This window comes from Scyliorhinus torazame, chromosome 2 (genome assembly GCF_047496885.1).
Source record: "Scyliorhinus torazame isolate Kashiwa2021f chromosome 2, sScyTor2.1, whole genome shotgun sequence".
NCBI classification, from domain to species: domain Eukaryota; kingdom Metazoa; phylum Chordata; class Chondrichthyes; order Carcharhiniformes; family Scyliorhinidae; genus Scyliorhinus; species Scyliorhinus torazame.
In genome coordinates, this window is record NC_092708.1 from 351,713,011 (window position 1) to 351,727,110 (window position 14,100).

Consider the following 14,100-nt stretch of genomic DNA (forward strand, 5'->3'; position numbering starts at 1 on the left):
CCCCCACCAGCGCCCACATTTCTCAGTGGCCCCCCCCTCCCCGATTTACACCTCTATACATCAGTATTGTCGTTTCCCCTCCAACATCAGTCCCTCAGTTCTGGTCCAGTTTCTCTTTTTGAATGAAGGTCCATGCTTCTTCCGACGTTTCAAAATAGTAATGTCTATCCTGGTGCGTGACCCATGATCGCGCCGGCTGCAACATCCCGAACTTCACTTTCTTCTTATGTAGCACCTCCTTGGCTCGATTGAAACTCGCCTTCCTTCTCGCCACCTCCGCACTCCAATCCTGATACACTCGTATCACCGCATTCTCCCATCTGCTACTTCGTACCTTCTTGGCCCATCTCAGAACAACCTCTGTCATTGAAGCGGTGAAATCGCATGACCATCGCCCTACGTGGTTCTCCAGCCTTTGGTCTCCTCGCAGGGACCCGGTGGGCCCCTTCCACTTTCACGGGGCCCGAGGGGCCTCAGCTCCCATTAGCGAGCGTAGCATCGTGCTCGCATAAGCCCCGCCGTCAGCTCCTTCCACTCCCTCGGGGAGACCCAGGATCCGGAGGTTCTTTCTCCTTGATCTATTTTCCAGGACTTCAATTCTTTCGATGCATTTCTTATGGAGCGCCTCGTGCATCTGCATTTTGACCGCTAGGCCCAGGATCTCCTCCTCGCTTTCAGTTACCTTCTGCTCCACCACACAGAGCTCTATCTCCTGGGCCTTTTGTGTCTCTTTAAGCCCCTCGATTGCCTGTAGCATCGGGGCCAGCACCTCTTTTTTTAGCAGCTCCACACACCGTCTTAAAAATTCATCCAGGTCCGGTCCCCATGTCGCCTGGGCTCCCTCCGACGCCATCTTGTTCCTTTCTTTCCTCTGCCGCTGCCCTCGAGGATCCTCCGAGATCTGGCCGCCGCGGCCGATCTTTTTCTTTCCCACTGGGGGGGGGGGGGGGGGGTGGAACGGACGACACTCCCTGTTGCTTCACCCCTCACCGGGTTTTGTTGCAAAATAATTTCCCGTTGGGGCTCTTAAAAGAGCCCGAAGGTCCGTCTAAGTTGGAGCCGCCGAAACGTGCGGCTTAGCTGGTCATCGCCGCAACCGGAACACCACAAAGAGTCTGGTCAAGTGAAATTGAGGGAGAATAGATAGTATATCTATATTTCCAAAATGTGTAGTAATTGTTACTTCAAATTTAACTGAGTTTCTTACTGTTTGTACCCCTTAATCTCAATAGTTCACTGCCTATAATGTTCACTGCCTAAAGTGAAGAGAACAGCAAATGTACCTCCAAACATACATTTAGTTACATGCCAGTAAGCTCACGTTGCTAGACTGATTTTTTTTTTTTAAATGTGAAAAGTAGCCTTTTCTCAAAAGGAGGAACAGATAGGACTAATTGGGCATTTCATTCAATTGGGTATAGGCACAGTGGGCCGAATGGCCTCATGTGCTCATGTGCTGCTTGCCTATATGAATTTAAAGTTCCGAGAGTGAAGTATTTTGAGCTTGAATATCATAAATAACAAAATTTCAATTTACCAAGTTGTTGCTTTCCAACATGCAGTTAGTTGCTCAATTTCTCCCATCAGTTTTTCCAACCACACAAAACTACAAATGAACTACAAAACTACAACCAGGCTGCTGCTTGATATGGTAGGTGCAATCTAATTCATTCTTGTGACATTTGGCTTTATTTTTATTCCTGATTTTGGAACTTGTATCTCCTGTGGCACTAGAACTGGTCATAGATTTATCATTATTGATTTAAAGTCTTTAAATAAAAATGGCTATGTTTTTGTGTGTTGCATTATTTATTTGGCTGACCATTTTGAGTTGCAGAGGATCACTGCTGAAGATCCATAATTTTAACAGTGCATCATCAGACATTGACTATCCTTCACCAGAAGTGTGATTCTAATTGTAGTTAGCCTCGTCAAGCAGAAAATCACAATTTAATTTGCTGAGTAGCTTTATTGCTGACAGCAACCATAGACAGAAGTCAGTTTCGAGAGTAGTGTGTTCTGCTGAGGAACATTAATCTTATTTCAATTGCAATTTTGATCAATCAACCAAAACATAACCAGGCTATAACATTCTCAAAAAAACAAAGATGCTGCTTTTAAAGAAATAAAATCATTTACTTCCTTTAAACATTTTGTCTGAAATCATGTACCCTTGCCTGTGGAGTGATGAGCAGCTTGTGCTATTGCCAACAATTTACACAATTACACAAATGGACTTTAGTGTAATTAGTTTCACAAATTTGTAGTTAAAAGCAAGATTTTTTTAAAGTATGCTCACATAAAAATATGGAATATACATTTATCAAGAATGCTTTTTTAAGACAACTGCGTATACATTAGAATCTGTAACAAAAATATTTTTTTTGTAGTGATCTTGGTCATGCCATGTTATGATACCTATTTTAAACACAATGTAAGGGGTAGGATTTATGTTCAACTTTCAAGCTATTAAAATAATAAATTACAACCAGCAGGAACAAACTAATACTGTACAATACACAATTGGAGCAATGAATGCTTTTCATTTTCTATCACAGAGGACTAATATAAAACAACCATTGATTGAACTCTGCCTATCAAGACCTCCAATTAGATTCTTCCCTCTCTTGCCTTCCAGTGATATGGAAATGTAGCATTAAATAGAGATTGGTGGGTATATTAGGTAACACAATACACCTGATTGCAAATATAGAAACATATATAATTTGATGTGCACTACAATTTTACAATAAATGACATCAATTTCCATACAGTGATAGTGTTATATGTCTATTAGATTCTACTGTACAGAAGTGCAAAATTAGCTGCAGTGATTTTAGTGTAAAGGTTGCTTACGGTTACTGGAGAAACCGTACTGTATATTGCAACAATTACAAAATTTAGAATCCAATATCAACTTGGAGCATATATAGTATGCAAACACCAAAGATTTGTTCCAGTCCTCAAAAATAAATTCATTCTGATTCGAGAAAAGTGCAGGCACTATGGGGAACACATCTGTGTTGCTTCCCTTATTTTCACTGAGTAACATTACTGAAATTGTTCTTTCGGGTTTTAGGTAATCAAGTCTAGCAGATCTTGTAAAGTCTTTGCAATATGTGGTGGGCGGATTGGGGCTTGATCAATTAAGCTTTGGCCCATTGGTTTAAACAAAGCCTTAGCCAGTTTAGCTGCAGCGATACGAATGTTTCCTCCGCTACCAGGAAGTGAACCACTGTTCGTCATATTGCCCAGAAGTTGCCACAAAACTGGCAAAACCTTTTGTTCAACAATCTGAGGCTTCCGTATGTATAGGTCTTGAACCAGATCTGAAATGGAAAAAAAAGCTTACTTACTTTTTGTTATATTGAAGATGAAAGGTCAATGGAGCAACCTGCTGTTGCATCCTGTGAGATATTTGATGTGATAGCTAATCAGCAAAAGTACAATAGCCTACTGGTTGTGATTAACAATCTAGAGATAGACTGAGATGTTAAATTCCATTATGGCAAATTTGGGAAATTACATTTTAAAATCTACTCATTTATAGGCTAGCATCAGAACGCATGGAAGATGTGAGGTTGTTATAAAAACACAACTGACCCACTCATGTCATTCAGGAAAAGTACCTGATGTTCTGCCGGGTATGGCCTACATGTGAGACTCACATTATCTGCTGGACTATAATTGTTCCCATGGTAACTAGGGTATGGTCAATTACTACTAGTTTGCTATGTTATTTAGTATCATATGATTCTTTGCATCCTTGCACTCTGACATAATGTTGGAGAGAGGGTCATTGATGAATCAGCTGAAAATGTTTGTACCTAAGGCATGACACTGAGGAACTCTTGCAGCTGGGGTTGAGATAATCAGTTTCTAATGACCACAACCATCTTCCTCTATGCTAACTATGACTCCATCTAATGGAAAGTTTTATATTCCATTCCCCCTGATGTCAATCTTGATGGGGCTCTTTGATACCATACTTGCTCAAATGCTGCCTTGATGTTAAGGGCAGTCAGGCTCACCTCACCTCTGAATTTTGATTCTTTGAACTGAGACTGTAAAGATATCTGGAGCGGAGTACCCCTGATGAAACCCAAATTGAGTATCAGTAAGCAGGTTGTGGCTGAGTAAGTGCTCTTCATAGCACTGTTGACCAAGGGAAATAGACTGATTGCATTTGTCCTGCTTTTTGCAGACAGGACATACTGGTGCAATTTTTCACATTATTGGTTATATGCTAGTATTCTAGTCATGGCGGAAGAGCAGCTTGACTAGCAGCATAGCTAGATCTGAAGTAAAAGTCTTCATTACGACAGCTGGGATGTTGTTGGGAAGTAGAACCATTGCTATATTCAGTGGCTTCAGCCATTTCTTTATTGCACTGACATGCTGGGCTTTGCCATTATTGAGAATATTTTTGCAGCCTCCACCAGTTAGTTGTTTAATTATTCACCACCACTCACGACTGGATATGACAAATACAGGGCTTTGAGCTGATCAGTTGGTTGTGAGATCACTTAACTCTGTCAATGCATATAGTCCTATGTTATAGCTTCTTCAGTTTAGTACTAGTCATTAGTGGCTGACACTCAGCCACTTTTGGTAATGGACACTGATGTTCCCCATGCAGAGTATATTCCATGCTCCCTCAGTGCTTCTGCCAAATGGTGTTCAACATGGAGCTGTATTGATTAATCAGCTGAGGTTCAGTGGCAGTTGGTAATCAGCAGGAGGCTTCCTTGACCATAATTAACTTGATGCTATGAGATGTCTTGTGATGCAACTCATTTCCACATATTTCCAAATTTAAATATAGTTAACAATATTATCCTGCTTCAGGAAGGAATTTACATTTACAAAAGAAAGTTTATTAACTGCCTGAAAAACAGCTTTCTTTTTGCCCAGCATTCTGAAGGCTAATGCAATTATATTAATGTGGCCAGTTAAAAACATTCCTATAATGTTTACTGTCCATAATGCACACAAGCAATTAATGTAGCTGGACAGTGCCTGGACAAGTAATCTGGTTTGCGACACACAAAGAAAAGATGAAACTCAGTTAAGCTGGGAAATACTTTCCATATCTTATACACTCCAAAGGACATATTCACACTGATTTATAATAGAAACCAGTATATAGATTGCCATGAGATATCTGGCATGTGTCTTGACAGGAGTGTGTACAGGTCCCGACATGGTATCTTTCTTGTTCACCTAGTGCCAAACTGCATATTCAATGAATACTAGTTCTGCAATTCTTCCTTAGTGTGGCAATTAGTCATAATTGAAGAAGAAATATGCCTCACCTGCTAGTCTCTCAGTCATGTCTTGTTTCGCTTTTCCGTTCAAGAACTGAGCCTTGTTGCAGAAATGTTGGAGCAGCAGGAAATTATCTGAATGTAAATTTTAAAATGACATAATTATTTAGTGCCTTACATGCAAAGTCATAACCTTTGAAGTGGTAACACTGTTAATATGTAGGTAAACGTGAAGCCAATTCAGATATAGCAAAGTTTAGCTCAGTGGGCTAGACAGCTGGTTTATGATGCAGAACAAGGGCAGCAGCGCAGTTTCAATTCCTATGCTGGCTGAGATTATTCATAAAGGCCCCGCCTTCTCAATTTTGCCCCTCACCTGAGGTGTGGTGATCCTCAGATTAAACCACCACCAGTCAGCACTCCCCCTCAAAGGGAAAGCAGCCGATGGTCATCTGGGACTACCCTTTACAGAATCTTGCCTCGCAAGGTTCTGTAAACGGCAAATTAGTGAATGGTCAGATTAATCTGCTTTTAGTCAATGTTTCTTGAGGAAACAAGTTTGGCTGGGACATTGGGAGAATTCACTACTTTCCTTTAAGTTGCACTATGGGATGCTTTATGCCTTAAACAGGGAGATAGAACCTTGGTTTCAGTCTTACGCAAAAGATAATGCATCTGCACTGCATTGGAGAGTCAGCTTGGATTAAGTGCCCAGATCCTCAAGTACATTTAGAACATGAATTTGTGAAGTTATTAAACCAGCACATTTGCCTTCCACATTCAATCCAGTTCAAAATGAGCGGAACACTTCCTTAAACGACAGTGGTAAAACAATACTTGCCTTGAATTTTTATGTAAATCCAGTTAAAGGGTGTTACTGTTGTGGAACAGATAACCTGCATCAGCATCAAATACAACTAAGTTAGACCCCAAATCTGATCCTCAAAGCTTCCCCCATCAAAGCATTTTCTTTAAAGTGCTTTTTTAAAGTTTGGGGCAATGAAGGGGTGGAGAGGTATCCAAGGGGAAATAGAGAGCATAGAGTCTCATTCTGTGCGGATGGCTTGCTCCTCTGCATCTCGAGCTACCGGGCCAGCAGAGGGGATAGTGAAACTCTTGGAGGAGTTTAGAACCTTCTCAGGTTACGGGCTTAGCCTGGGGTGGGGGAGCGGGATCTTCCCTTTGGACCTGCAGGGGGAGGGACATAGCCGGGGGGTCGGCCTTTCAAACAGGCCCAGACTAGGTTCCGCTGCCTGGGGATCCAGGTGGCCCGCGACTGGACACGGATTCACCAAATGGAACCTGACCAGTCTGCTGGAGGAAGTAAAAGGGGCCCTGCGGAAGTGGGGCTGAATCCCGATCTCCCTGGCAGGAGAGTGTAGGCGATCAAAATGAGCATGCTGCCTGGGTTCCTCTTCCTGCTCGAGTCTCTCCCAATCTCCATCTCGAAGGCCTTTTTAAACACAGTTGACAGGTTGGTTGTGGCATTTGTGTGTGTGTATTGGGGAGGGAGGGGAAGAACCTGAGGATCAAAAAGGGGGTCCTGCGGGGCAGGAGAATAATAATCTTTATTAGTGTCACAAGTAGGCGTACATTAACATTGCAATGAGGTTACTGTGAAAATCGCCTAGTCGCCACATTCCAGTACCTGTTCGGATACACTGAGGGAGAATTCAGAATGTCCAATTCACCTAACAACCACGTCTTTCGGGACTGGTGGGAGGAAACAGGAGCACCCAGGGAAACCCATGCAGACACGGGGAGAACGTGCAGTCTCCGCAGAGACAGTGATCCGAGCCAGGTATCAAACCGGGGTCCCTGGCGCTGTGCTACCATGCTGCCCCCGTGTGGGTGGCCTGGCCCTCCCCTGCCTGCGGTTTTGCCATTGAGCACCCACAGCAGAAGTAGTGTGGGAATCGGTTGGGGAAACCGGAGGGGTGAGGATGGAGGAGGGTACCTGTGCAGGGATGTCCCTCCAAGCACTGGCCACGGCTGCACTTCCGGTCCCCCTGGCAGATACTCGAACAGCCCAGTGGTAGTAGCCGCGCTCTGAACGTGTTACCAGATGAGGCAGCACTTCGATCTGGACGAGGTGTCCACCATGGGCCCCATTTGCTACGGCCGCAGGGTCACTTCCGGAGAAATGGATGTCTCCTTCAGGGTGGAGACAGGATGAGGTGACTTTGACAGTTGGGGACGTATGCATGGAAGGTGGAGTGGCAACCCTGGAGGAACTTGCAGGGGGTTCCAACCGGCGAGAGGAGGCGACCCGAGATATAATCAGGTCGAGAACGTCCTCTGCAGGGAGCCAGCGACCTGCCCCATCTACCAGGACACTCACTATTAGAAAGGCAGCTGGACCTGGGTTGAGGGGGGGAGGAGGCAGGGGGAGAACATGTATTGGAGACCCTGGATGAGACAAGGACAAAATGGGAGGGGGAACTAGGTATGGAGCTAGGGGAGGACTCTGGATCGAAGCACTGAACAGGGCAAACTTCACCTCCACGTGTGCAGGGCTGAGACTAATGCAGCTAAAGGTGGTGCACAGAGTGCACCTGACCAGAACTCGAATGAGCAGGTTTTCCCCGGAGATTTAGAACATATGCGAACGGTGCCAGGGAATTCCAGCCAACCACATCCATATGTTCTGGTCTTGCCCCAGACTTGTTGGGTACTGGACTTCCGTTTTTGAGGCCATGTCCAGGGTTGTGGGGGTGAGGGTGGAGCCATGCCCAAAAGTGGCGGTCTTCAGGATATCAGATCAGCCAGAGCTCTTCTTGGGAGGGGTGTCGGCGCCCTAACTTTTGCCTCCCTGACCGCCCGCCGGAGAATCCTGCTTGGCTGACGATCAGCAGCACCACCCAAGGCTGCAGATTGCCTGTCCAACATGGCAGAATTTCTCAGGCTGGAAACACAAAATTCACCATCCGTGGATCGGAAGTCTTGGGAAGTGGGGAGATACGGGACTAACCATGGAACAGAGGACAAAGGGGGTTGGGGGAGGAAAGGAGGGTGCGAACACACACAAATGGAACGCAAGGGAAAAGCAGGAGTCAAAAGTCGCAGAAGACCAGCTCTTAGGCAAGCTGAGGCCCAAACCAAACTGTGCATAAATGTCTGTAAATATGTGTCTTGGCCATGTTGGAGCATGTCAAATATGTTAAGATTATTCCCTTTTAAAGGGGGGGGGGGGGGGGGTGACAGCCACAGTTGTTGAGATGCATGTCTGTTGTGAATATATGCGTTAGTTTAGCGTTGTTCTGTAAATTGCTGGATACAAAATATGAAAACTCAAAAACATTAAAAAAAAGAAATGATGCAAGGTCACCCTAGGCTGAAATGTCAACTGTTTTTCTCTCTCTCTAACCACAGATGCTTCGGAGTATTTCCAGTATTTTCTGCTTTCATTTCAGGTTTCTAGCATCCAAAGTGCTGTTTTTGCTTTCATATGCACTTCAAAAAATTTCATTAAAAGATTCAGAAATGGAATCTATGAAAACCGCCCATGCATGAGAATAGCTTGCATTTTCCAACTGATTGAATTCTTTATGCTTAATCCTGAAGATGTTGACTCTCTCCTGGGATACAATTCCACAGTTGCCAATGCTGCACCATTATTTCACAAGCGGCCACTCTTTAAGTATTGGAAAACTATTTTATCATGGAAGACATCACACCGTGCATTGCAGGCAGAAATCTCATAATAATAATCAGCCATGGGAACCCCAGTTGATTTTCCCCTCTCTAATACAGGGGTGCTAAAGTTAATGTATCATCCCTGTCAATTAAGCTGAGATAATTTAACTTTGTATTTGGCACAAAGTTTGATCATGAAATTCAAGGTGGCAAATGGTCACAGGTCCCAACTTACCTCTTTTCTTCCATTTTCCACATAGTATTTTTATTAAAAATATCAGAACTCAAAACATATCCCAGCTTTCAAGATATTTAGCCAGATGTACAAAATACATTATTTTAAAAAAAAATAATTATTTTACAAATTTTCACAAAATATCAACAACAAAATATGGAAAGAAAAGAACAACCCCGCCCCCATATACATAAATAATAAATTACCAGTCTTCATCTGCAAATATACACGCCCACTCAAGAAAAACGAACCAACCCCCTCCAGGCTCGTGCCCACACAGGACACCATCTCCAGCCTCTTCCATGCTGCCTCATCCCCCTCCATCACCCACTTACGCACCATTGCCACATTGGCACAGAGGTTAAGCAGCGCTCCAGGAATACCCTTCTCACCCTCGGGGTCTTCTGCGCCCACACAAACCCCATAACGCTCCTGTTAACCCCGCCTGAAGAAGGCCTTGGGGATCATGATGGGGAGGCATTGGAACAGGAACAAAAACCTCGGGAGCACCGTCATTTTAACTGACTGCACCCTACCCGCCAGGGAGTGTGGCAGCACGTCCCACCTCTTAAACGTCTCCTCCATCTGCTCCACCAGCCTCGTGAAGTTAAGCTTATGTAGGGCCCCCCAGCTCCTAGCCACCTAGGTACCTGAAACTCCTTTCCGCCCTTTTTAGCGGGAGCTCACCAATCCCTCTACCCTGGTCCCCTGGGTGCACCACGAACAACTCGCTCTTTCCCATATTAAGCTTGTACCCAGAGAAATCTCCAAACTCCCTAAGGATCCCCATCACCTCCGGCAGTCCCCCCACCGGGTCCGCCACATATAGCAGCAAATCATCCGCATAGAGAGACACCCGATGCTTCTCCCCACCCCGCACCAGCCCCCTCCAGTTCCTCGACTCCCTCAACGCCATGGCCAGGGGTTCAATCGCCAGCGCAAAGAGCGGGGGGGGGGGGGGGGGACAGGGGACACCCCTGCCTCGTCCCCCGGTGTAGCCGGAAATACTCTGACCTCCTTCTGTTCGTGGCCACACTCACCACCGGGGCCTCATATAGCAGCCTCATCCACCTGACGAACCCCTCCCGAACCCGAACCTTTTCAACACCTTCCACAGGTACTCCCACTCCACCCTATCAAAGGCCTTCTCCGCATCCATCGCCGCGTCTATCTCCGCCTCCCCTTCCATCGCTGGCATCATTATGATATTCAAGAGCCTCCGTACATTAGTATTCAACTGCCTCCCTTTCATGAACCCCATCTGATCCTCGTGTATGACCTGCGGCACACAGTCCTCTATCCTCATGGCCAAAATCTTTGCCAGCAACTTTGCATCTACATTTAGGAGTGAGATCGGCCTATATGACCCACACTGTAGGGGATCCTTGTCCCAATTCAGGATCAGGAAAATCAACGCTCTAGACATCGCCGGGGGCAGAGCGTCCCTTCCCTTGCCCCGTTGCAGGTCCTTACCAACAGCGGGCCCAGCAGATCCCAATACTTGTAAAATTCAACCGGGAAAGCATCGGGCCCCGGTGCCTTCCCCGCCTGCATATTCCCTATTCCTTTGACCAACTCCTCCAACCCAACCGGCGCCCCCAACCCCGCCACCTGCCCCATCTCCATCCTCGGAAACCTCAGCCGGTCCAGGAAACAACCCATCCCTCCCTCCTCCAGTGGCGGCTCAAACAGGTACAGTTCCTCGTAGAAGTCCCTGAAGACCCCATTGATACCCACCGCACTTCGCACCATGCTCCTCCCTCCATCCGTAACCCCCCCGACCTCCCTAGCTACCTCTCGCTTTCGAAGCTGGTGCGCCAGCATCCGGCTTGCCTTTTCTCTGTATTCATATACCGCCCCCTGCGCCTTCCTCCACTGCGCCTCCGCCTTCCTGGTGGTCAACAAACAGAACCCAGCCTGGAGGCTACGCCGCTCCCTAAGCAATCCCTCCTCCGGGGCCTCCGCGTACCTCCTGTCCACCCTCACCATCTCCCCCACCAACCTCTCCCTCTCTCGTGTGCCCTAATGGAGATCAGCTCTCCTCTGACCACCGCCTTCAGCGCCCCCCAGACTACCCCTACTTGCACCTCCCCATTGTCATTAGCCTCCAGGTACCCCTCTATACACCCCCGGACCCGTCCGCTCACCTCCTCGTCCGCCAGCAACCCCACCTCTAGGCACCACAGCGGGCGCTGGTCCCTCTCCTCCCCCAACTCGAGGTCCACCCAGTGCGGAGCATGATCAGAAATGGCTATCGCCAAGTAACAAAATACATTCTTAAGACCACATCTGTCACTGCACATGCATATGTACATGCAATCTAGGTGACAGCTAATAATATAATGGCACTGGACAATATATCTTGAAACAGTTATTTCTGTCTCTTCTACATACCTATATGTTGAATGAGGGTGTGAATAACACCGATGGCAGCATTATAAATCCCAAGATTCTTGGAATTCAGATTGTTGTCGACAATGGCAGGGAAAAGAATGTTCAAAACCTGAGCCAGATTATCCTTCAGTAATGGAATCATTTTCTGCATGGTTTCTAATGCCATTTGATTCACCTTGCTGTTGAAGTCATGCAATCGAGGTTTGAAAGCATCAAAGATCTGGAGTAGAAAGTTATATACATACTTAATATGGTAATTTTTAAGGTCATATATTAATAAGGGATATTATTAGTGAAGTATGCCATAGGCCAGTTTCATTATGGATTTGATACACTATAACAATGCTGCCTTCTGCCTCTATATAACTGAAACACAACTACATAAGTAACAAGACTGGCAACTAAATATTGCAAGTTATAACAATCAGAAAGGATACTGAAAAAGGGGTGGGCTAGAAATACTGATTGGAGATAGGAATGACAGTCGAAAAAGGGACATAATAATAATCTTTATCAATGTCACAAGTAGGTTTACATTAGCAATGAAGTTACTGTGAAAATCCCCTGGTCGCCAGATTTCAACGTCTGTTCGTGTTCAGAGGGAGAATTCAGAATGTCCAATTCACCTGACAAGTATGTCTTTCAGGACTTGTGGAAGGAAACCGGAGCACCCGGAGGAAACCCATGCCGACATGGGGAAAACGTGCAGTCTCCGCACGACAGTGACCCAAGCAGGAATTGAACGCGGGACCCTGACGCTGTGAAGCAACAGTGCTAACCACTGTGCTACCGTGCCGCCCTTAACTAACAGAACTAACAGAAAGGTAGAAACATGGGATTGAAATTGAAGACAAAGGATCAATCATGCTAACAGGGATATTATATAGACCACCTTACAGTGGAAAGGAGGTGGAGGGAGAAATACAAAAGCAAATATGTGAAGTTAATAAAGGACATAGAATCATAGAAGATTTTAACTGGCAACAGCTAGTGAAAGGGGAACAGGGAATTAAATTTTTACAATGTATGCAAGATGCCTTTTTATATCCAATATGCTAAAAAAAAGGAAATATAGCTCGATCTAGTAATGGGAAATAAACCAGAGTAGATAAGTGAAACACGGAGCAATATCTGAGAAACAGTGATCATGGTATAAGAAGGTTTAAAATAAAGATTGAGAAAAATGTGTGTAAGATCAAAGCAATAAATTAGAAAAAAATATTTTAAGGGGATAAGAATGAGAAATATATCCTATGTAGCAAGGACAAATTATACAGTGATGATACACCATGGATGAATAAGAGACAAGGACAGCATTGAAACTAAAGGAAAAAATAGACCAAGTACAGAGACAATAAGATAGGATGAGAAAAGGGGTAAGAAAAGGTTAGAAAAATAGACAGGGAAACAATTAAGAAGGGGAAGAAAAACTAGAAAAGTAAATAATCAAGATATATACAAATAAGTAGTAAAGTATGCTGCAGACCCAAATAACAAAAAATAATTAAGATCAGGGACAGTGCCATCAAAGGGGACACACGATAAATTTACAGGTAACAACGGCAAAATGGTTTAAATAATAAATAATTATTTTGCCTCATTATTTACCAGGGAGACAAAATAGAAAGCATTAGAAGTAGAAATCAAAAAAGACAGAAACTAATTAAGATGGAAAGCGGCAAGTTAATTAGCCCAGGGACAAGAGGGAAATGGTGGTGAGTGGATGAATGTTCACATCAGACTGAGAAGTGGTCTGCAAGGGAGCTCCTAAAATTCAATTATGAACTCATTACTCTTTTCAAGTTTTCTAAATGATCTTGACTTAGGTGCAGGGAGAGGATTATAACATTTCCAGAAGATTAAAACAAGGCAGAATAATAGATAGTGATGAGGATAGCCATAGACTTCTGACTGACATACACAATGGTGAAATGAGCAGAGGCATTTCAGATAGGGTTCAATGCAGAGAAATATGAAGTGATGCACCTTGGGAGGACTAATATGGGAAGATAGAATACTTTAATTAAAAGGGCGAGGTCATGAGAAGGAGGCGGTGGGCAAGGGCTGAGGCCGCGAGGGGGTCAGTTCGGCAGGGCCAAGGCTGCAAGGGGGTCAGTACTGCAGGGCTAAGGCTACGAGGGGGTGGCAGAGCCAAAAGGTGAGGCCGCGAGGGGGCGGCAGAGCCGAAAGGCGAGGCCGCGAGGGGGCAGCGCCATAGGTTGAGGCCACGATGGGGACAGTGCCGAAGGGCGAGGCCGTGAAAGGGGCAGTGCTGAAGGGCAAGGCCGTGAGGGTGGCAGAGACAAAGGGTGAGGCCAAGAGAGGGACAGGGCTGAAGGGTGAGGCCGCGTGGGGGACAGGGCTGAAGGGTGAGGCCGCGTGGGAGGCAGTGCCGAAGGGCAATGCCACGAGGGGGGGCAGTGCTGAAGGACGGTGCCACGTGGAAGGCAGTGTCAAAGGGCAAGGCCACAAGGGGGGCAGTGCCAATGGGCGAGGCCATGAAGGGGGCAGTGCTGATGGGCAAGACCATTAAGGGGCAGTGCCAAAGGGTGAGGCCACGAGGGGGAC

General features: G+C 45.6%; 1 protein-coding gene across 5 annotated transcripts in view; it reads right to left on the reverse strand.

Annotated features, from left to right (window-relative positions):
• Positions 1–1,949: 1,949 nt before the first annotated feature.
• LOC140403423 (TOG array regulator of axonemal microtubules protein 1) overlaps positions 1,950–14,100 on the reverse strand; it is a 212,718-nt gene continuing 200,567 nt past the window's right edge. For all 5 annotated transcript variants that reach the window (XM_072491358.1, XM_072491356.1, XM_072491343.1 and 2 more), the window contains 3 exons: positions 11,533–11,752; positions 5,316–5,402; positions 1,950–3,329 (listed from right to left, as the gene is read on the reverse strand). In XM_072491358.1, coding sequence (XP_072347459.1) covers positions 3,076–3,329; positions 5,316–5,402; positions 11,533–11,752 — 561 coding nt within the window. In that variant the 3' untranslated portion in view covers positions 1,950–3,075. The remainder of the gene's footprint in view (positions 3,330–5,315; positions 5,403–11,532; positions 11,753–14,100) is intronic.